Source organism: Schistocerca cancellata, chromosome 3, assembly GCF_023864275.1.
Source record: "Schistocerca cancellata isolate TAMUIC-IGC-003103 chromosome 3, iqSchCanc2.1, whole genome shotgun sequence".
Lineage (NCBI taxonomy): Eukaryota > Metazoa > Arthropoda > Insecta > Orthoptera > Acrididae > Schistocerca > Schistocerca cancellata.
Window position 1 is genome coordinate 451495405 of NC_064628.1, and position 24475 is coordinate 451519879.

At 39.5% G+C, this 24475-nt stretch overlaps 1 protein-coding gene across 7 annotated transcripts in view; it reads left to right on the forward strand.

Annotated features, from left to right (window-relative positions):
- Nucleotides 1-24475, forward strand: part of LOC126175210 (rho GTPase-activating protein 20) — a 180592-nt gene that overhangs the window by 125864 nt on the left and 30253 nt on the right. For 4 of the 7 annotated variants that reach the window (XR_007535542.1, XM_049921834.1, XM_049921833.1 and 1 more), the window contains one exon: nt 19546-19705. The exons of 1 other annotated variant lie outside the window; for it this stretch is intronic. Coding sequence is in view for 4 of the 6 variants with exons in the window: in XM_049921834.1 (XP_049777791.1) it covers nt 19546-19705 (160 nt within the window). In the remaining 2 variants the exon portion in view is untranslated. The remainder of the gene's footprint in view (nt 1-19545; nt 19706-24475) is intronic. 2 more of the 7 variants (XR_007535541.1, XM_049921835.1) reach the window with 1 other exon arrangement.

Consider the following 24475-nt stretch of genomic DNA (forward strand, 5'->3'; position numbering starts at 1 on the left):
TGCTAGTATGGAGAGGCAAAAGGTTTTAACATCTCAGCCTGTCTTCTTCATGAACAGCAGCCACTGCCACTTTGTTGAAGTTTAGAAAAAGTTTCATACGGTCTTCTGCTCCACTTCAATCAAGTCCCAGGAAGCTGGGGTTCAAGTATGGAAACAGAGGAATGCTGACCACCCATAACTTATCATAATTGAAAAATAATTGCCATTTGGTCATTTAGAGGGATGGTCTTTGTGGAAATGACTGAACACAGGCATTGCAAGAAGTGGGTTATCATACAAGATGAAGCTTGACTGTGCAGATGTGGGGAGGAACATACTTCTAGTCCTCTCATTGAGTACCACTTTTATCTCAATTTTTGTACAGCGTTATGACTGGCACTGGTTAAAAGCACTGCCATCGATGTAGCCAAATACTGCTCACAGCTTATGTAAGTATTTTATTTAGTGCAAAAATGTGATAATATGTCCATTTATGTTCTGTGCAGTACAGCATATCCTTCTCTTCTAATTTCTTCGTTTGTAAAAACTATTGTTCGATCAGTTTGTCGATATATATTTCATGTTCTTTATGTAGAATATCTGTTTTGTTTGATTCTGCTGACATCAATAAACAATAATGCTGTTACTTGTTTCTTTGGTTTCTGTGTGTACTACAGATGTTTCTGCTGTTAGCATTTCTACATCTACATCTACATCTACATCTACATTTATACTCCGCAAGCCACCCAACGGTGTGTGGCGGAGGGCACTTTACGTGCCACTGTCATTATCTCCCTTTCCTGTTCCAGTCGCGTATGGTTCGCGGGAAGAACGACTGTCTGAAAGCCTCTGTGCGCGCTCTAATCTCTCTAATTTTACATTCGTGATCTCCTCGGGAGGTATAAGTAGGGGGAAGCAATATATTCGATACCTCATCCAGAAACGCACCCTCTCGAAACCTGGCGAGCAAGCTACACCGCGATGCAGAGCGCCTCTCTTGCAGAGTCTGCCACTTGAGTTTGTTAAACATCTCCGTAACGCTATCACGGTTACCAAATAACCCTGTGACGAAACGCGCCGCTCTTCTTTGGATCTTCTCTATCTCCTCCGTCAACCCGATCTGGTACGGATCCCACACTGATGAGCAATACTCAAGTATAGGTCGAACGAGTGTTTTGTAAGCCACCTCCTTTGTTGATGGACTACATTTTCTAAGGACTCTCCCAATGAATCTCAACCTGGTACCCGCCTTACCAACAATTAATTTTATATGATCATTCCACTTCAAATCGTTCCGCACGCATACTCCCAGATATTTTACAGAAGTAACTGCTACCAGTGTTTGTTCCGCTATCATATAATCATACAATAAAGGATCCTTCTTTCTATGTATTCGCAATACATTACATTTGTCTATGTTAAGGGTCAGTTGCCACTCCCTGCACCAAGTGCCTATCCGCTGCAGATCTTCCTGCATTTCGCTACAATTTTCTAATGCTGCAACTTCTCTGTATACTACAGCATCATCCGCGAAAAGCCGCATGGAACTTCCGACACTATCTACTGGGTCATTTATATATATTGTGAAAAGCAATGGTCCCATAACACTCCCCTGTGGCACGCCAGAGGTTACTTTAACGTCTGTAGATGTCTCTCCATTGAGAACAACATGCTGTGTTCTGTTTGCTAAAAACTCTTCAATCCAGCCACACAGCTGGTCTGATATTCCGTAGGCTCTTACTTTGTTTATCAGACGACAGTGCGGAACTGTATCGAACGCCTTCCGGAAGTCAAGGAAAATGGCATCTACCTGGGAGCCTGTATCTAATATTTTCTGGGTTTCATGAACAAATAATGCGAGTTGGGTTTCACACGATCGCTGTTTCCGGAATCCATGTTGATTCCTACATAGTAGATTCTGAGTTTCCAAAAACGACATGATACTCGAGCAAAAGACATGTTCTAAAATTCTACAACAGATCGACGTCAGAGAGATAGGTCTATAGTTTTGCGCATCTGCTCGACGACCCTTCTTGAAGACTGGGACTACCTGTGCTCTTTTCCAATCATTTGGAACCTTCTGTTCCTCTAGAGACTTGCGGTACACGGCTGTTAGAAGGGGGGCAAGTTCTTTCGCGTACTCTGTGTAGAATCGAATTGGTATCCCGTCAGGTCCAGTGGACTTTCCTCTGTTGAGTGATTCCAGTTGCTTTTCTATTCCTTGGACACTTATTTCAATGTCAGCCATTTTTTCGTTGGTGCGAGGATTTAGAGAAGGAACTGCAGTGCGGTCTTCCTCTGTGAAACAGCTTTGGAAAAAGGTGTTTAGTATTTCAGCTTTACGCTTGTCATCCTCTGTTTCAATGCCATCATCATCCCAGAGTGTCTGGACGTGATGTTTCGAGCCACTTACTGATTTAACGTAAGACCAGAACTTCCTAGGATTTTCTGTCAAGTCGGTACCTAGTATTTTACTTTCGAATTCACTGAACGCTTCACGCATAGCCCTCCTTACGCTAACTTTGACATCGTTTAGCTTCTGTTTGTCTGAGAGGTTTTGGCTGCGTTTAAACTTGGAGTGAAGCTCTCTTTGCTTTCGCAGTAGTTTCCTAACTTTGTTGTTGTACCACGGTGGGTTTTTCCCGTCCCTCACAGTTTTGCTCGGCACGTACCTGTCTAAAACGCATTTAACGATTGCCTTGAACTTTTTCCATAAACACTCAACATTGTCAGTGTCGGAACAGAAATTTTCGTTTTGATCTGTTAGGTAGTCTGAAATCTGCCTTCTATTACTCTTGCTAAACAGATAAACCTTCCTCCCTTTTTTTATATTCCTATTAACTTCCATATTCAGGGATGCTGCAACGGCCTTATGATCACTGATTCCCTGTTCTGCACATACAGAGTCGAAAAGTTCGGGTCTGTTTGTTATCAGTAGGTCCAAGATGTTATCTCCACGAGTCGGTTCTCTGTTTAATTGCTCGAGGTAATTTTCGGATAGTGCACTCAGTATAATGTCACTCGATGCTCTGTCCCTACCACCCGTCCTAAACATCTGAGTGTCCCAGTCTATATCTGGTAAATTGAAATCTCCACCTAAGACCATAACATGCTGAGAAAATTTATGTGAAATGTATTCCAAATTTTCTCTCAGTTGTTCTGCCACTAATGCTGCTGAGTCGGGGGGTCGGTAAAAGGAGCCAATTATTAACCTTGCTCGGTTGTTGAGTGTAACCTCCACCCATAATAATTCACAGGAACTATCCACTTCTACTTCACTACAGGATAAACTACTACTAACAGCGACGAACACTCCGCCACCGGTTGCATGCAATCTATCCTTTCTAAACACCGTCTGTGCCTTTGTAAAAATTTCGGCAGAATTTATCTCTGGCTTCAGCCAGCTTTCTGTACCTATAACGATTTCAGCTTCGGTGCTTTCTATCAGCGCTTGAAGTTCCGGTACTTTACCAACGCAGCTTCGACAGTTTACAATTACAATACCGATTGCTGCTTATTCCAAGAGTGTCGTTTTTCCAAATACATATAATACATAGGCTGCCGTATAAAAATTTACAAAAACCATCATTACATGAAAACAGAGACTGATACAGAAATTCTGAACTTTGATTTGCATTCAGGGGTAAATTATCTTTCCGAAACAGTGTGTATTGTTCTTGTGACTGAAAAAATTTTTTATTGTGCTAGCCAGTTTATTTAGAATTTTTGGGTACTAATGACCAAAGAGCAGTTAGCTGGCTCAGTCTGCTTTTTGGGACACTTGAAGTGCACTAAGGAAGTCTCCTCATATAAAGAATATGTGTTCCAAGGTGAAATGTTCACTTATGTGCACTATAAGGGCTTGTGGTAAAAACTAGGGTCCAACCCAGGGGGTATGTACTGAATACCAGTGTAAAAAAATGTATGATAATTTATGTGGCTACATTTGGTGGAGTAAAATAGAAAAGGAAGTGGTTGCTAAGGAGCTTGGTGGAGTACTGAGATTGGCCTACTTAGCCATAACAGATGGAATTAGCAGCACACACTGCTGGGATGGAAACCATTACACATTTCGGTTACAATGGCGGCAACAGCAGGTCATACAGGTTAAAACGAAGAACTTAAATTGGAAAGAACACACAAAATTTTGTGGTTAAGGTGAACCAAAGACAGCATTTTATTGAAAGAATACTTAGAACTTGCAGCAGAACTACTAAAGAGACTGCTTACATTTGTCTTACCCCTTTTGGAGTACTGCTGCACAATGTTGAATGCTTTCCAGATAAGGTTAAGAGAGTACACCGAGAAAGTTCAGAGAAGGGCAGCATGTTTTGTGTTATTGAGAAATAGTGGAGAGAGCATCACAGATGTGATACTGGAGTTGGGGTGGACATCTGTAAAACAAAGGCGTTTCTCGTTGTGGCAAGATCTCATGAAATTTCAGTCACCAACTTTCTCCTCCGAATGCGAAAATATTTTGTTGATGCTGACCTATGTAGGAAGAAATGATCATCGTAATAAAATAAGGGAAATCAGAGCTCCCTCGGAATAATATAGTTGTTTATTTTTTCCATGTGCTGTTTGATAGTGGAATAATAGAGAATCATGTGAATGTGGTTCGAAGAACTGTTTGTCAGGCACTTAAGTGCAATTTGTGGAGTATCCATGTAGATGTAGAGGTAGAACCTTTAGAATATTCAGAATCCCACACCAATATAATGAATGTGTTAAAAATAGGAATGGTTGGGGAAATGCTGGATGACTATACAATAACTTCCATCTGCTTCAATAAACCATTCAGGGTAACAATTTGATGTAGAGAACAGTGGAAGTACATACCATATTATTCAGATTTTCCGACAGGTCAAAAATAGATGAAGGTGTTCATGCCAGGATATATGAGGAACAGTCTAGACTAGAAAGAGCAATCCCTCTGAGGAAACTGGTTAAAATATTCCAGATGAAAATATCTACTATCAGAGTGAGTCCAAAGGAGATGTCCTTAGGTGTTGCAAGGATCATGGCATCTACAGTCATTCAGACAGCCAAGTAGTCCTGAAATCTCTATCGACCCCTGCAATGAAATCAGAATCATTGCAGAATGCCATAATGCCTGTGTGATGCTAGGGGAAAGCAACAGGGTAAACCTGCAGTGGTTCCTGGTCTCTCAGGAGTTAGTGGCAGTGAACAAGCTGCTAGGTTGGCCAGTACAAGTACGATGGCGATGGTAAAATCGAAACTGTGTAGCTGGCCAGGACATGTGCAGTGGCGACGGTAAAATCAAAACTGTGTAACTGGATTAGGAATCAGCAGACAGAAAAAAAAAACATGGTATGAAAATCATGCTGAAGCCATGTTTCAAGAGAAATTCTGGAATCCTGGTTTTGAACAGGAGACAGATTAAATTCATGGTAGGACTAATGACTGGCCATGGGGACTTAAAGAAACACACACAATGGGTAAGTGCAGAGCATGTGGTGAGGAGGATGAAACCACACCACATTTAATCTTCCAGTGGGAAGTACTGGAGGTCAAAAGAGACAGAATATTCAGATCAAACAATGCAAAACCCAGGATGGAACGTAACAATATGTGGTTTCAGTTGCCTGAGACTACAGTCGCGCGCAGGTGTGGGTGTTGGTGTGGGTGTTGGTGTGGGTTGGCACGTGTGCGCGCGCGCATGTGCGTTTGCAAGCTTTAAATGTGAAAATCGTTTTGTTGTACCTATCTGCGACTCAGAATATTCAGATCATTAATTCCTGAAGAACTTGTGTCTGATAAAGAACTAGTAAACTGTCTCTTACTACTCTTTAAGTGTATTGGCTGACTTTATAGAATCACAGGGGCAAAACCACTCAGTAAACTCAGTTTTGGGGTGGGTGTTACTGGGATAGGACCACCGTTGTTCTCGCTCACTGCACAAATCAGTCAGTCAATCAAGCCACCTCATATGATACTCTACAGCACAGGCGGAACTGAACTGCAAACCATTAGGGTATCTGAGCACACGTCTCATTGACATTGATGTCTCCACCTTATTTTCTGAAAAATATGACTAGCTTAATGTTTAAGGTGACCACTTGTGAAATGTAGGAAATCATGATCTGAATCTAGGTTCAGTGAAAATTTCCATTAGTCATTACATATTCATTACTCTGTAGTCAATATTTCTGAGTGTTGCATCACAGACATCATTTCACATTATAGCAACTGTAATGATTCCATCACAAGACCCTCTGATTATTGACATTTCAGTGAAATTAGTTCAGTTGGTGTTGGGTAATTTCGAACTGAGAATTCTGCACTGTAAATGGATTATCCGGTGCAGTATTGTACTTCAGTGCACAATGTTGCACTGTTTTTTATTGTTAGTAAGAGATGCCCTATTTGAATAGTGCTTGTTGCCCTGTGTTCATTTCAACTGCATCATCACAGTTGTTGGGAAGGATAGCTTTTGTTTACTGTAAGATGTGGTACCAATATCTTGGTGTTCATCTCACATTGATATTTATTTTCAAATGGTCATCTTGTTATAAATGTCACTGAGAAAGTGTATTATAACTGTAAAACTAACACACTCCACACTATAGTGAGAGGTTGCATTCATGAATTGTGCAATTTGCAAATAACTAAACACCTGGTTATTTCATCAACACACATCCTCATCGAAATTGTTGAGGCTTTTGTGGCCACATGTTGTCTGTTGGTTTATGTCTCAGGATCTACGGACAACGTACATAATTTATCCCCCCCCCCCCCCTCCCCCCTCCCATGCATCTTTGAGAACGTCAACTTCCATTTCTGATAACAGACTGCTGGAGGTTATATGTACTATGCAAACATCTGTGGGAACATTTCTCTGGTCATTATCACTGTAGCTCCTACGTTGTTATACACAATGGTCATTAATTGGAGCACGGGAATCCAGGATCCATTTATCTTGAGGCTTCCTTCCTTCTTGTTGAAACTGTTGCCTTGTTTATGAATTTCAATGAGTTCTGTGAAAAAACGGTTGTGCTAGCTCTTCCACGCACTGAGAACTGCTTGTCAGCGAGTTATATTACATTATCATCTCGAACAGTGCATGCTCCAGCATGGCAAATTTCTCAACCTGTAATACTGTTTACATTCTATGATCCTGTTACTGACGGGTCATCCAGTCATTCCAACATAGACTTCCCCATGTGTACACAGTGTGCAGTATGCTCCCAATATTGTGAGTAGATCTTTTTGTCCTTTGTCTACCTAAGACACTTTTCAATCTTCTTGGTCAGTCTGTACACAGTCTCTATGCCATGTTTATGCAATACATAGCTGATTCTGTTCATCACCATGGGGGTGTATGGCAGAAAAACCATATTTGTTCAATGTGTCACTTTGTTGCATGTTAAATTTAGTGACTTTTCTTCATAAATGAAGGAGTTCCTGAAATATAAGCTCCTCTTCACCAATGCTCAGGCACATTGTATCTGCGACGGGACTGAACAAGCTTTTCTTCATGAGTGAATTCCTGTAGCCTGCAGTGATTTGGCAAGAACTGATGAGCACCTTTTGACAGTATCTCTCATTGGCAGCATGCCTTGAGATGACCTAGACAAGATCATCAGCACCACTTACAGGAGCATACAGAACAAACTGATCACTTCACCAGCTGTCAGAAGGAAAAGTGTGAAAGATGTGGAAAACAGATCAACAATTTGATTCCAACATGTCACACACACAGTTCTCAGAGGAATTGTCTGTCCTTCAAAAAGGAAAGAATTTTGCAATCATCCCCAGATTAGATTAGAATAGATTTACTTTCATTCCAATTGATCCGTAGTGAAGAGGTCCTCCAGGATGTAGAACATGTCAGAAAACCATTAATACATGACAAATATTCACAACTGAAACAAATAAGCTAATGTACCTTCCACAGGTCCAAATGGAATGATCGTCTCTTTTTTTTTTTTAATCAACACTATATGAAAGAATCATTTTACAAACACTAATGCACTGAATTTAATTTTTTTTATTTATAAGGTAATAAACATGTAATAGAACTACTACAATACTTATTTACAAGGAACACATCACTGCACTGAAATGGTGCAGAAGATAAATTGTGCTTACACACACACACACACACACACACACACACACACACACACACTTATTTACAATGAACACGTTACTGCACTGAAATGGTGCAGGAGAGGAGTGACTGGGCCAAATCTCTCATGAAATAAGCATCAAACGAAAAAACTACAAAGAACGAAACTCACCCAGCTTGAAGGGGGGAACCAGATGGCACTATGGTTGGCCCTCTAGATGGCGCTGCCATAGGCCAAACTGTGTTTTTGTTTTTTTAAATAGGAACCCCCATTTTTTATTATTTATTCATCTAGAACGTAAAGAAATATGAATGTTTTAGTTGGACCACTCTTTTCGCTTTGTGATAGATGGCGCTATAATAGTCACAAACGTATGAGTACTTGGTATCACATAACACGCCAGTGCGGACGGTTTTTGCTTCGTGATACATTTCCCACGTTAAAATGGACCATTTACCAATTGCAGAAAAGGTCGATATCATGTTGATATATGGCTATTGTGATCAAAATGCCCACCGTGCGTGTGCTATGTATGCTGCTTGGTATCCTGGACGACGACATCCAAGTGTCCGGACCGTTCGCCCAATTGTTACGTTATTTAAGGAAACAGGAAGTGTTCAGCCACATGTGAAACGTCAACCACAACCTGCAACAAATGATGATGCCCAAGTAGGTGTTTTAACTAGTGTTGTGGCTAGTCCGCACATCAGTAGCAGACAAATTGCGCAAGAATCAGGAATCTCAAAAACGTTGGTGTTGAGGATGCTACATCAACATCTATTGCACCCGTACCGTATTTCTATGCACCAGGAATTGTATGATGACGACTTTGAACATCGTGTACAGTTCTGCCACTGGGGACAAGAGAAATTACGGGACGATGACAGATTTTTTGCGTTCTATTTAGTCATGAAGCATCATTCACGAACAGCGGTAACATAAACTAGCATAATATGCACTATTGGGCAACAGAAAGTCCATGATGGCTGTGACAAGTGGAACATCAGTGACCTTGGTGGGTTAATGTATGATGCGGCATTATGGGCGTAAGGATAATTGGCCCGTATTTTATCGATGGCAGTGTAAATGGTGCAATGTATGCTGATTTCCTACGTAATGTTCTACCGATGTTACTACAAGGTGTTTCACTGCATGACAGAATGGGATGTACTTCCAACATGATGAATGTCCGGCACATAGCTCGCATGCAGTTTAAGCGGTATTGAATAGCATATTTCATGACAGGTGGATTGATCGTCAAAGCACCGTACCATGGGCCGCACGTTCACCAGATCTGACATCCCCAGATTTCTTTCTGTGGGGAAGGTTGAAGGATATTTGCTGTCGTGATCCACCGACAACGCCTGACAACATGCATCAGCGCCTTGTCAATGCATGTGCGAACATTACGGAAGGCAAACTACTCACTGTTAAGAGGAATGTTGTTACACGTATTGCCAAATGCATTGAGGTTGACGGACATCATTTTGAGCATTTATTGCATTAAAGTGATATTTACAGGTAATCACGCTGTAACAGCATGCGTTCTCAGAAATGATAAGTTCACAAAGGTACATGTATCACATTGGAACAACCAAAATAAAATGTTCAAATGTACCTACATTCTGTATTTCAATGTAAAAAACCTACCTGTTATCAGCTGTTAATATAAAATTATGAGCCATATGTTTGGGACTATTACAGTGCCATCTATCTCAAAGCGAAAATAGTGGTCCAACTAAAACATGCATATTTATTTATGTACTATACGAATACGTAATAAAAAATGGGGGTTCCTATTTTTTAAAAACGCAGTTGATGTCCATTTGACCTATGGCAGCGCCATCTAGCAGGCCAACCATAGCGCCATCTGGTTTCCCCCTTCAAGCTAGACAAGTTTCGTTCTTTGTAGTTTTTTCATTTGATGCTTATTTCGTGAGATATTTGGCTCGGTCATGATCAGTGGACCACAATATATATACGCACACACACAAAAATCAGTTGGTTCTGCTGAGAAATTCATCAGTGGAGTAGGAGGAGTTGGCCACCAATAAATCCTTTAGGCTTCTCTTAAACTGAACTTTTTACGGCTGCTGGCAAGTTATTGAAAAAGTGCGTTCCTGAATAATGCACACCTTTTTGTACAAAAGTGACTGACTAAATCTTTGTGAAGATTATTCTTATTTCTAGTATTGATTCCATGAATTGAGCTGTTGATTGAAAAATTGATATATTTTTAATGACAAATTTCATTAAGGAATAAATATGTCGGGAAGCAGTAGTTAGTATCCCTAGTTCCCTAAACAGGCTTCTGCAGGATGTTCTTGAGTTCACACCACATATAACTCTTACTGCATGTTTTTGTGCCTGGAAAACTTTACCTTGGCTTGATGAATTGCCCCAAAAAATAATCCCATATGACATTATGGAATGAAAGTAAGCATAGTATGCCAGCTTTTTTGTTTTTATATCCCCTATGTCTGACACAATTCACATTGCAAATAGAGATTTGTTAAGACGCTTCAGCAGAATTTATTATCAAGCTGTAATCCCAAGAATTTAACACTGTCCACTTCTTCTGTCTGCTTGTCATTGTGGTTTAGGCATATACTCGTGGGCCACCCCTTACAAGTTCTGAACTGCATGTAGTGTGTTATTTCAAAGTGTAGTGACAAAGAATTGTCTAGGAACCAATGATTAATGTCCACAAATATTTTATCAGCCAATCTTTCTAAGACTACACTTGATTTACTGTTTATTGCAATGTTTGTATCATGGGCAAACAAAACGAACTTGGCATCTGGTACTGTTACTGATGAAAGGTCATTGGTATACACAAGAAGAAGTAAGGGCCCTAAAATGGAACCCTCTGGGACCCCCATGTAGTTAGTTCCCAGTTGGATGATGCCTGATAGCTTAATACATTCTCTTTTCTAATAACACCCTTTGTTTCCTGCCAGTGATATAAGCCTTAACCATTTTGCAGCATTTCTTGTTACACCAAAATATTCTAATTTACTTAAAAGGATATTGTGATTTACATAGTCAGATGCCTTTGATAGATCACAAAATATACCAGTTGCTTGCAATTTTTTGTCTAATGAATTAAGCACATCTTCACTGTAAGTGTAGATAGCCTTCTCAATGTCAGAATCCTCTAGAAACCCGAACTGCGACTTTGACAGTATGTTATTTAAGATAAGATGGTTATAAAGCCGATTGTATATTACTTTTTCTAAAATTTTTGAGAATGCTGGCAAAAGTGAAATTGTACGGTAATTTTATGCTATTTTTTTATCTGCCTTCTTAAACAGTGGCTTAACTTCAGCCCATTTCAACCTTTCAGGAAATATTCCACTGATAAACAACTGGTTACACAGATAGCTTAACATGTTACTTAACTCAGAATTACATTCTTTAATTAACTTTGTTGATATTTCATCATACTCACTAGATGTTTTTGATTTTAAAGATTTTATGATGTACATTATTTCTGCTGGGGTAGTTAGGGTCAAATTCATATTATGGAAGTTACGTGAAATATCTGGTCTGATGTATCCCATGGTAGCATATACAGAACCTGACAACTCCATGTTTTCAGTAACAGTTATAAAATGTATGTAAAAAAGTTCTGCAACACTACACACATCCGTCACCTATGTATCATTTACTCTTAATGCTATTTGTCCCTCTTCATGTCTGGTTCTACAGGTCTCCTCCTTCACTATATCCCATATTGTCTTTATTTTTTATCTGACATGACTATCTTTTCCTTGTAATATATTTGCTTTGATGTTCATATTACAGTCTTTAATATTTTGCAGTATTTCTTGTAATGTGTTATAATATCAACATCAGAACTGTTTTGGATTGATAGATACAGTTTTCTTTTTGTTTTACAAGATACCCCTATCCCTTGGATTCTTTGTAGACTTTGCTCTAACCTTGGTTAGTTTTGGAGGAAAACATTGTTTAAATAAGGTAAGCACTTTATTATCAAAAGTGTTATATTTTTCATACATGCCATGAGCACTGTAAACATCAGTCCAGTGAATGTCTCTGATGAGTGTCCTAAAATAATCAATTTTTGGCTTATTGATTACCCTCTTGAGCTCAGACTTAACAGATTTTATATCCTGTTCAGTATTAACATTTAACAGAAGGAACTGCTTGTCATGGTCTGAGAGGCAATTGACTGTTGGTTTTGTAATATAATTTTGTTCATTGGACTTTTCTGTAAAGATATTATCAATGGCTGTTTGTGAGCAATTGGCTGTCCTAGTGGGAAACTTTACAGTGGGAATTAAGTTGAATGATAGTGTTACTAACTCAAATACTTTATTATTGGGAGAGTCTTTAAGGAAATCTACATTGAAATCATCAGCAATCACTATTTCTTTGTTTTTGTTTGTTAAATGGGCCAGTTACAGCTTTGTTAAATGGGCCAGTTACAGCTTCAAGGTGGTTTATGAACAGATTAAAGTTACCTGCAGGTGCTCGATATACACTTAATATTATGAAGGATTTTTTGTGAAATTCTACTTCTGTTGCCCATGCTTCCATATGCTGTTCTAGGTAAAATTTATGAATGTCTATGTTCTTAAATTTATGACAGTTCCTGATAAATGTTGCAACTCCTCCTTTCTCCATTTCTGCTCTACAAAAGTGAAATGCTAACCTAAACCCTGTAACACTCAAAAGTTCTATACCATTGATCACATGATATTCAGAGAGGCAGATTATGTCATCTGGGTTTGAGGACTCTAATTCATCTATGCAGATAATTAATTCATTAATTTTATTTCTCAGTCCTCGAATATTTTGATGCAGTGAAGATAGCTGACATTTCACATTGACTGAGTTAAAATTGGGTAGAGTTGAAATATCTGCTGATTGTTGAAAATTCTTAACCAATAGCTGTTTATGCTAATGTAATAAGCTAGAATTATGTTTTTTGGTCTCTTTCTCAAACTGAAGGTTTGTCTCAGTTCTAAACTCTCTTAAAATTGGATTTCTTTCTGTTCTCCCTACCCTAAAAAAGGGTCTTTTCTAAACCCTATAACCACTAGTATTTTATCACTCATGACAGTGCCTCCTCACTTTAACTTTCCTGCTATTTTCCCAGCCAGTTTATCCTCCCCAGTTTACTTTATCTGTGAAGGTTACTGTTAACACTGGAGTGGCCATCCACAGACCCTTGTGAAAAAATTGAGGAAATATGAAGTGAAATCACCAGGATACGGTGTCAGCCAAAACCATGAGCTTGCAACATGAAACGAGAAGAATTACAAGCTGTCAGTAGTCTTAATGCTGACAAGAGCACATTGCTTCTGCTTGTGATAAGTGAAATGCAGTTGTTGTAATGAAGACCACAGCTTGTGAGTAGAAGATATGTGACCTACTAAATCCAGTGACATTTTGAAAGCTAAGCACGGTTCTGATGCAACAGGCCACATAGAATGCAGACAGGTTAACCAAGTCATCTTCTTTCTTGGTGAACGTATAAAGGGATCTGTGCAGAACACAATCCCTTCCAACTGAGCTGTATGTGTTTCCAGAGACCACAAAGGCAGTGTACCATTAAGACTGATCATAAGCGCCCTGGCTCACTGATGGATAAACCGGCCTCTCTGATTTAGCTGCCTTTGCAAAAGACCGACACTATAAAAAATTCAAAACATATTGTCAATAAGTTGAATAAACTAAAATTTGGACCAGATTGCATCCTGATCTGCTTTGATGTTGGTTCCAAGTTTACCAAAGTGCCACTCAGCAAGTCTCTGGAGCATATCAGTTCCATTTTCCAACAGCACATTACCATGCTGTTTCTTGTATTTCTTACTACAAGCTACTTTACATGGAATGCTGATTTCTACGAACAGCTGGCAGGAATTGTCACATGGGTTACCCTGTTTGTCCTATGATTGTCGATTTCTACATGGAGCATTTTCAAAGAAACACACAGGACCTTGCACCTTGTAAACCTAAGGTGGGTATGACAGGTACATCAGTACACACTTGTAATGCACAGCAGTGCTGAGGGACAGCTCAGTGGCTCCTTAACTGAACAGTCTCAATGCCAACATTATATTTACTGTGGAAGTAGAAAAGGATCAACAGCTACCATTTCTCAATGTGCTGGTTATGAGGAATGGTGAGAACCTGGACCTCGGCATGTGCTTAAAACCAACCCACACAGACCAATATCAGCATAAACTTTCAAATCATCAATTGAGCCAGAAAATAAGTGTGGTTGATACACTCATAACATGTGAAAAAGTAATTTGTGAGTTGTAGAACCTCTGACACGAAATGAAAATGTGGAGTGTTTTGTGAGGAACAATCGATACCAGTGTCACGAAAACTAACATTAGAAGAAGAAATCGGGCATAGACTTCTTGCCAAATATCTACAGGGTTACTGATAGAATTAATTGTATATTGCATGAATATGGTGTAAAAACTATATACAAACTTACCAAGATCAGAGTGTGTCTCAGATCAGCAGAGGACAAAAAGCACCCACCTGAAATGTCAAGAGTGTACCGTATACCATATGCGGAGAAGTCTATGTTGGAATTACCAAATGATCCAGCAATACTAGGATCATTGAACATAAACAGTATTGCAGGTTGTGACACTTGAATAAATCAGCTTTGGTAAAGCGTGCATGTGCAATACCAACCATGCAATAAAATTCAGTGATATGAAGGTTCTTGGATTGGAGAAGAGCTACATCCCCCTCCTTTTTGGGGGGGGGGGGGATTAAAATTCATGAATATGACAATAGTTTTAACAGAAAAGAAGAAAGCCGCAAGATAAACTGACTGAAATTCTGAGCTGCATTGAACACCTGTTGCGACTAACAAATTGGGAGGTATAGTGATAATGACCATGGAAATGCCCCCCCACATCCTACACACCCTCTCACTCTGCCTCCTGCGAAGTTTTGGATGGAGGGTACATATAACCTCTGCCCATGGGCTTGTCTCTGGACAGCAACCAACAATAGGAGGTAAATTTTTGAGAATGCCGGCAACATGTGTTGCTGAAACATCTGGAAAATTATTTAACAAATGTCTGCCGAGTATACTGAGATGGAATTCAACAGGCAATATGTTGATATCCTCCTTTGGGAAGTTGTTAGTATCCTAGCAGCTCTTGTTTAACAACCAATGACAGGAATATGTGACAGTATGAGCCATGATTTTTTTGTCTTCTCTTTGTGGGCCTTAATCCAAGACCTATGTTGGCGGCTAGAGAATCATTCATATGCCAGTTCTCTAAACTTTCTCAGTAGTGTTTCACTTAAAGACCACCACCTTCCTTCTAGGGATTCCCAATGGAGTTTAAGGAGTGTTTTCATAATACTCACATAGTGATCAAACATACTGGTAACAAATGTAGAAGTACGCATCTGAATTGTTTTGATGTTCCCCATATGCAACAAGAACTGTAGAAACCCTAACTGTGCTAAGTACCCTCTACCATGCATTCACAGTGATTTGCAGAGTATGTATGTACATGTAGATTTTTAAGATAAGTTATAACACAGTGTTGTCTTGCATGTTTTTAATTTTCACTGGAACTCAAACTGATCTTCCAGATGTCATTTTCTACCAGTCTTTTCATACTTTTGTAAATAACACATGTTATTATTTTGGAGTCATGACTTACTAATCTGCTAGTTTGATAATATTCACACTTGTCCACATATCTTCTGTTTGGTATTAGATCTGTTACATTTTTGTTGGAGCCTGATGATATTTTACCTGTGTGATTTTATCTTGCATGCCTGATGGAGTAGTTTTCACAGTTGATTGTTCCAGAGATCCTAATAATTCTAAGAGAATTCCATACATTCATAAGTGACTAGTTTTGACAAAGACCATTCAGTGCTCCGGACATTTTCTCTTGCAGTGTTATATCTTCCACGTAATCTTCGTCTACTTCCTCTTCCCTTTCCATATTATTATCTTGAAGCTCTAGATATACAGGCTTCATTCATGATTTCCAAACCAAGTATTAACAGTGATTAATCTGTGCTCCAGGTAAAATTCTGCTTTCAGCCCCCCCCTCAGTTCCAGGTTCTCCAACTATTTTTCCTTCTCTTCCTTTTCCTTCTGTCGAATGCCATTCCCACAACAACACAGTTAAGTTTTTGTTTCTTTTAATGTACTGAATAATTTGTTTTATCTTACCACACATTCTTATAATCTCTTCCCCATATAGTGAGGTATTGGACATACAATCGTGCCAAAAAGTATTGGCACAGTTACATTTTAGTTGTTGTAGGTTAAACAAAACGTATATTTCAGAAAAGAACCCAGACACGTGCCACCTTACATTACATACATTACAAGTATGTTCAAATCACCTGCCCGTAAAGTAAAATACAGTGTTATGAAAATAAACATCGCTCTTCTGCATCCAAAAAAGTATTGGCACACACGTATGAATCGGACAGTGTGTTAGTTTTCGACATTGATGTTCACCTTCTAATAGTTAGTGTGCACCCCTTTAGCATCTATAAGAGCATTTGAATGCCTATGAATGCTTTGTATTAAATTCTGGGTGATAATTTTCGACCATTCCTCAAAGAGCAGTTTCTCCAAGTCGTTTTTAGTGGATGGATACCATAGACTTACTTGTGTGTCAAGATGAGCCCACAGGTTCTCAGTAGGGTTCAAACAAGGGCTCTGAGGTGGTGGTAGAACCTTTCTGGGGACATTGTACAGTAGCCACTCTTGGGTTTTCATGGCGGTATGTTTTGGGTCATTGTCTCGCTGGAAATGAAACACCCCAGTAAAGCCCAATGTCTGTGCACTAGCATGTCAATTACCTCGCAACACGTCGACGTATTTCAGATGATCCATTGTACCATGGATTACAGCTTGATCTCCAACGCCGGACACCACCATACAACCCCAGATCATGATACTGCCCCCATCATGTTTGACCGGGATGCATGTGTTTGATGTTGAAGTGCGTATTCGGCTTGCCCCAAACTTTCTTTCTCACACCAAATCCGAACACACTGAACTTTGATTCGTCACTAAATATCACAGTGTTCCGAAACTCCATCAGCTTGCTGATGTAGTCCTTGGCAAACTACAGGCATTTCTGCCAGTTAATTTCCGATATGTATGGCTTTTTCATGGGAGAACGTCCATGCATGTCAGCCTCATTCAACACATTTCGTATAGTTTGAACACTAACCATCTTGTCGGACATTGTCTGAACAACCTCAGCAATAGTTGCTGCACTTGTAGCAGGTTCCTTCCGAGCAAGTGTAATGATACGGCGACGCTCTTTGGTTGTAAGCACTTTTGGACATCCAGGACGACACTTACTCACTGTTCTTCCAGTCTCTTTATATTTATGAATGATGGCTCGTACCGTGGTGTAGCTAACAGACATCTCTGCTGCGATTTGTCAATAGCTTCTCCCTTGTGAATGGAGCAATACCACTCTCTCCTTCTTCAGCCCCATGCTGACCACTATCGCGCAATACAGCAACATACTAGTGACAGGGCCGTCAACAACACGCATTCTCTATTGCGTCAGCAGATGGCATTCCGGTACCTGAAAACCCATCAATATACTGAGAAGCCACACTCTGTGCCAATACTTTTTGTGTGCAGAGGAGATACATGTTTGCCCTTAACACTACATTTCTTTGTTAATGGTAGGCACTGTGGACAGAATTGTAATGTCTGGTATGTGAGGTAGCACGTACATGTGCTGTGTACCGGAAGGTGTGGCGTTTGTAACCAGCAATGATAAATACGCACACGTGCCAATACTTTTTGGTGCGATTGTATATACAGAACTATTAGACATGTATACTGCTATTACTGTCGTGAGTCTTATCTTTGTGTCTATCTTGGCTATGATGGTGCATTCACTATCCAGTTCACAGCAGTTCACCTGCCATCCTATATTTTCTTATTCACATATTGTATGTAAAATTAAAAAGTTCTTGAGAATTCCACATTTATAAAACTCAGACCTACCTTGTGAGAAGTGAAAGAAACCACACCCAGAATGAGCCTACGACTATCTATAAACTGTTCATTAATAAATTTATCGTGGAGGTGTTGCATGGAGCTGTTGCTAAGATCTTGAAACGAATGTATAGGAAAATTAAGTAGAATACCTCTCTAATGCTGGGAAGGTAAATTATTTTAACGCATTCCATTCTTAAAGCTTTCAGTGTCACACTCATAAGGAGAATAGAGATGTCACAGCTGATTGAAGTTTCAGTATAGATGGGATATGGAGTAATGAATAATTCCTGAAAGCTCAAGTTTTAATAATGAAATGACCGATCTTGTGCATCCAAATAATGCTTGCCTTAAATACAAGGCTACTATAAATGATTCATTCATTTTCAAAGTCCTTTATTTTCCGAAGTATTAACTATACAAATATAATTTATACATGAACAGAACTGTAAATTCGCCAAATTTTCATTGTGCCCATCAGCTTCCATTATGAACGCAGTGAATCGACAAAATAGTGACAGAGCAAGAAAAGAGTTTTTCTGTGTTGGAATATGCAAGATGTTTATCTGTTACAACAGTGCAGCATGTATTCCGAAGGAATTATGGAAAGGAACCATCATATAAATAGAGCATTGTGCGGTGATATTGATGATTTAGGGGCACTGGTTGCCTCTGTAAACAGAAAAGTACCAGTTGACTAAGTATGTCAGAGGCAGCTGTGGAGAAGGTGAGGGTGATACAGCTTTTATCCCTTGACCCTCCCAGGTTGCTGGACCTAATGCCTTGTCACTTTTTCCTTTGGAGGTACGTTAAAGACTGTGTTTACTACCGTCACTGCCAAGAACGGTGAAACAGCTGAGAGAAAGCATCACTGCTGCTGTGATGACCATTCACAGGATGTTCTATGTAAATTATGAGACAAATTTGACTATCACTTGGCTGTGTGTCGTGTGACCAGAGGGACACTCTTAGAACATTTGTAGATTGCAAAATGCAAACTTTATGGATTTACAGTCCTTTGCATTCAACATTCATATTTCTACTTGTAATGCTTTGAAAAATGTAGAGCTTTGAAAGCGAATGAATCATTTGTAGTAGCACATAATTTGATGGAAGTTTACATAGTGCTCTGTTGATGACATTCTCCATACAGTTGATGCTTACCGAAACTTTGTTAATTATGTTAGTTGCACTCATTAAATCAGAAGTTAAATGTGCGTAGATCATGCATAGAATGCACTGGCATACTGGATCACATTTAAAATGACAATTAATTAAATTTTGTAGTATAGAAAAATGAAGTCTTGTAGATTGAAACAGCATTTCTGACTTTGTGAGAAAAGTTTTGTACCTTACCAAAAATTTTAATAATGTATGAACATTCAAATAAGTAAAATCACAGCCAGAACTGTAAATGGAAGTATTGGGTGGTTCATTGTGAGTTAATGTCTGCCGACTTACACGTAGGTGCACGAACGCCAGACAGCGAGGATGAGGACACGTTCGGAATGGTTCCTGTCTCCATCTGGGGGCCGGCTGGTGCAATGCTCGCTGGACAGCAGTGACATTGGTACCACACATTTCGTCTTACGTGGCTCCAATAATCGCTCTCCTTCAGGTAGTAGAGGTATACAAGTAGTTAATAACAATCAACTTTGTAGATATATACTGAAATGAATTGTGAAAGCCCTTTCCTACTCTGAAAATTTGAACTTCTGCAGCACTTAGATTCCTTGATTCATAACATTACTGACTAAATTATCAAACAATGGAAAGTTCAGGATGGTCTGATGACAATATTATGAAAAGGATGGATGACTACTCACCATATAGAGATGATGTTGATTCCAGATAGTCACAGTGAAAGGACTGGTGCTGTTTCTTGCTTCTACCATCAGGCATAGTTGCAGTCCATTTTCCAGCCCCAGTGGCCAGTGACAGTGGCCACGTGTGTGAGTTGTTCTGGTGTGAATATGTATCTGTTTTCTACTTCAGAAGGAGGCCTTTTGGCTGAAAGCTTACTTGTTTAACAGTCATTTTGTTGCGCCTGCCTGAATCTCAACTTTTCATAGGATTGTCATTCAACTAAATTATCAGTATCTTCCTGAGATTTCTCCATCATTTTTAAAAGTGTTCATCATCTTTTATTCCAAGCATAATTTTCCTTTTCTCATTGTTTCTATATGCCAAGAATTTCCCCAACTCCTTCCTGCACCCATTTGCCAACAGTGATTAGGTTCAGTGTTCCCTAGTGCAAGTATGAGACTCCATTGAGAATTTCAGATTTCCCAATTTTGTTCAGGGGCATACCCAAAAATTCATGCTATAACTAATGATAATGGGCTATAATGTTGCATAATTCCTGTACAATAGCTTTTTTATTCCAGTTAAAAATTAAAGTTTTCTTTGCAAAACTAGCTCAGGCAGAATTTAAGGTACAAAAGCTTTTCCTCACTTGCTAGAAAAGCAGATCTGTCTGAAACCCATATAAGTGATGTTCTGTTATAAAATGAAAACTGTTTCACAGCGTGATTTATTTAAACATGAGGGGTCATTCTATCTGTTTAAATTGGTTTCAAACGTTCATTTTAAAAACTGAGCCAGGGAGTTTTAGCTCTCAGAAAAAACTAAAATCAAAGTGTGGCACCAGGTCTGTGTTGGCAGCATAGTTAAAACAGTGATTGGTATATTGAGGTCTATGAGTGGTTAGAATCAAACATGCAGTGTTCAAAAACATTTTGCAAACAGTTTATGCCTTAATTGACCTACAGCAATTTCAGTCCTCTTTGAATAATTTTGATCATGTTGTGCTTCCACAGCTGCCACTTTGTCACTCGAGGATGTGACAGTATGAATTTACTGGAAACATTTCGGTGTGATCTCTGGTCACATCAGAAGGCTCTTGGAACATTGCTAGTGTAACGTTCACATTTTATACAAATGCACGGTGTCTCTTCTCTCGGACATGGCCAAAAGAACAGACGCCACGCAGAATCTGCAGCTGTGATACATATTATGTAAATTGAAGATGGAGAGGAGGAGAAAGACAAAGAAAGGGAAGAAACTATTGATGTCAGCTGCATCAGTGGTAATGGGTGAAAAAGTATGCTGGACCAGGATTCAGGCTCGGGATCTCCTGCTTACTAGGCAGTTTTGTTAATCACTGATCAACTATGTCATCCAGACTGTGTTTATCACAACAGTGTAGACTTTCTCAGCACGCCTCCTGACTGATGCTCTTTCCCACCCAGCGCCACTTATCCACATTTCCCGTCCATGTCCTCCATGCCTGTTGTTGTTGTGGTGGTCTTCAGTCCTGAGACTGGTTTGATGCAGCTCTCCATGCTACCCTATCCTGTGCAAGTTTCTTCATCTCCCAGTACCTACTACAACCTACGTCCTTCTGAATCTGCTTAGTGTATTCATCGCTTGGTCTCCCTCTACGATTTTTACCCTCCACGCTGTGCTCCAATGCTAAATTAGTGATCCCTTGATGCCTCAGAACATGTCCTACCAACCGGTCCCTCTTCTCGTCAAGTTGTGCCACAAATTCCTCTTCTCCCCAATTCTACTCAATACCTCCTCATTAGTTATGTGATCTACCCATCTAATCTTCAGCATTCTTCTGTAGCACTACATTTCAAAAGCTTCTATTCTCTTCTTGTCCAAACTATTTATCGTCCATATTTCACTTCCATACATCACTACACTCCATACAAATACTTTCAGAAACGACTTCCTGACACATAAATCTATACTCGATGTTAACAAATTTCTCTTCTTCAGAAACACTTTCCTTGCCATTGCCAGTCTACATTTTATATCCTCTCTACTTCGACCATCATCAGTTATTTTGCTCCCCAAATAGGAAAACTCCTTTACTATCTTAAGTGTTTCATTTACTAATATAATTCCCTCAGCATCACCCGATTTAATTCGCTACATTCCATTATCCTCGTTTTGCTTTTGTTGATGTTCATCTTATATCCTCCTTTCAAGACACTGTCCATTCCATTCAACTGCCCTTCCAAGTCCTTTGCTGTCTCTGACAGAATTACAATGTCATCGGCGAACCTCAAAGTTTTTATTTCTTCTCCATGGATTTTAATACCTACTCCGAATTTTTCTTTTGTTTGCTTTACTGCTTGCTCAATATACATATTGAATAACATTAGGGAGAGGCTACAACCCTGTCTCACTCCCTTCCCAGCCACTGCTTCCCTTTCATGCCCCTCGACTCTTATAACTCCCATCTGGTTTCTGTACAAATTGTAAATAGCCTTTTGCTCCCTGTATTTTACCCCTGCCACCTTTAGAATTTGGAACAGAGTATTCCAGTCAACATTGTCAAAAGCTTTTTCTAAGTCTACAAATGCTAGAAACGTGGGTTTGCCTTTCCTTAATCTTTCTTCTAAGATAAGTCGTAACATCAGTATTGCCTCACGTGTTCCAATATTTCTACGGAATCCAAACTGATCGGCCCCCCCGATGTCGGCTTATATCAGTTTTTCCATTTGTCTGTAAAGAATTCGCGTTAGTATTTTGCAGCTGTGACTTATTAAACTGATAGTTAGGTAATTTTCACATCTGTCAACACCTGCTTCTTTAGGATTGGAATTATTATATTCTTCTTGAAGTCTGACGGTATTTCGCCTGTCTCATACATCTTGCTCACCAGATGGTAGAGTTTTGTCAGGACTGGCTCGCCCAAGGCCGTCAGTAGTTCTAATGGAATGTTGTCTACTCCCGGGGCCTTGTTTCGGCTCAGGTCTTTCAGTGCTGTGTCACTCTCTTCACGCAGTATCGTACCTCCCATTTCATCTTCATCTAAATTCTCTTCCATTTCTATAATATTATCCTCAAGTACATCACCCTTGTATAGACTCTCTATATACTCCTTCCATCTTTCTGCTTTCCCTTCTTTGGTTAGAACTGGGTTTCCATCTGAGCTCTTGATGTTCATACAAGTGGTTCTCTTTTCTCCAAAGGTCTCTTTAATTTTCCTGTAGGCAGTATCTATCTTACCCCTAGTGAGATAAGCCTCCACATCCTTGCATTTGCCCTCTAGCCATGCCTGCTTAGCCATTTTGCACTTCCTGTCAATCTCATTTTTGAGACGTTTATATTCCTTTTTGCCTGCTTCATTTACTGCATTTTTATATTTTCTCCTTTCATCAATTAAATTCACTATATCTTCTGTTACCCAAGGATTTCTACTAGCCCTCGTCTTTTTACCTACTTGATCCTCTGCTGCCTTCACTACTTCATCCCTCAGAGCTAACCATTCTTCTTCTACTGTACTTCTTTCCCCACTGCTGTCAATTGTTCCCTTATGTTCTCCCTGAAACTCTGTACAATCTCTGGTTTAGTCAGTTTATCCAGGTCCCATCTCCTTAAACTCCCACCTTTTTGCAGTTTCTTCAGTTTTAATCTACAGGTCATAACCAATAGATTGTGGTCGGAGTCCACATCTGCACCTGGAAATGTCTTACAATTTAAAACCTGGTTCCTAAATCTCTGTCTTACCATTATATAATCTATGTGATACCTTTTAGTATCTCCAGGATTCTTCCATGTATACAACCTTCTTTTATGATTCTTGAACCAAGTGTTAGCTATGATTAAGTTATGCTCTGTGCAAAATTCTACCAGACGGCTTCCTCTTTCATTTCTTCCCCCCCCCCAATCCATATTCACCTACTATGTTTCCTTCTCTCCTTTTCCCTACACTCGAATTCCAGTCACCCATGACTATTAAATTTTCATCTCCCTTCACTGTCTGAATAATTTCTTTTATCTCATCATACATTTCTTCAATTTCTTCGTCATATACAGAGCTAGTTGGCATATAAACTTGTACTACTGCAGTAGGTGTGGGCTTCATGTCTATCTTGGCCACAATAATGCGTTCACTATGCTGTTTGTAGTAGCTTACCTGCACTCCTATTTTTTTTATTCATTATTAAACCTACTCCTGCATTACCTTTATTTGATTTTGTATTTATAACCCTGTATTCACCTGACCAAAAGTCTTGTTCCTCCTGTCACTGAACTTCACTAATTCCCACTATATCTAACTTCAACCTATCCATTTCCCTTTTTAAATTTTATAACCTACCTGCTCGATTAAGGGATCTGACATTCCACGCTCCGATCTGTAGAATGGCAGTTTTCTTTCTCCTGATAACAACGTCCCCTTGAGTAGTCCCCGCCCAGAGATCCGAATGGGGGACTATTTTTACCTCCGGAATATTTTACCCAAGAGGACGCCATCATCATTTAACCATACAGTAAAGCTGCATGCCCTCGGGAAAAATTACAACTGTAGTTTCCCCTTGCTTTCAGCCGTTCGCAGTACCAGCACAGCAAGGCTGTTTTGGTTATTGTTACAAAGCCA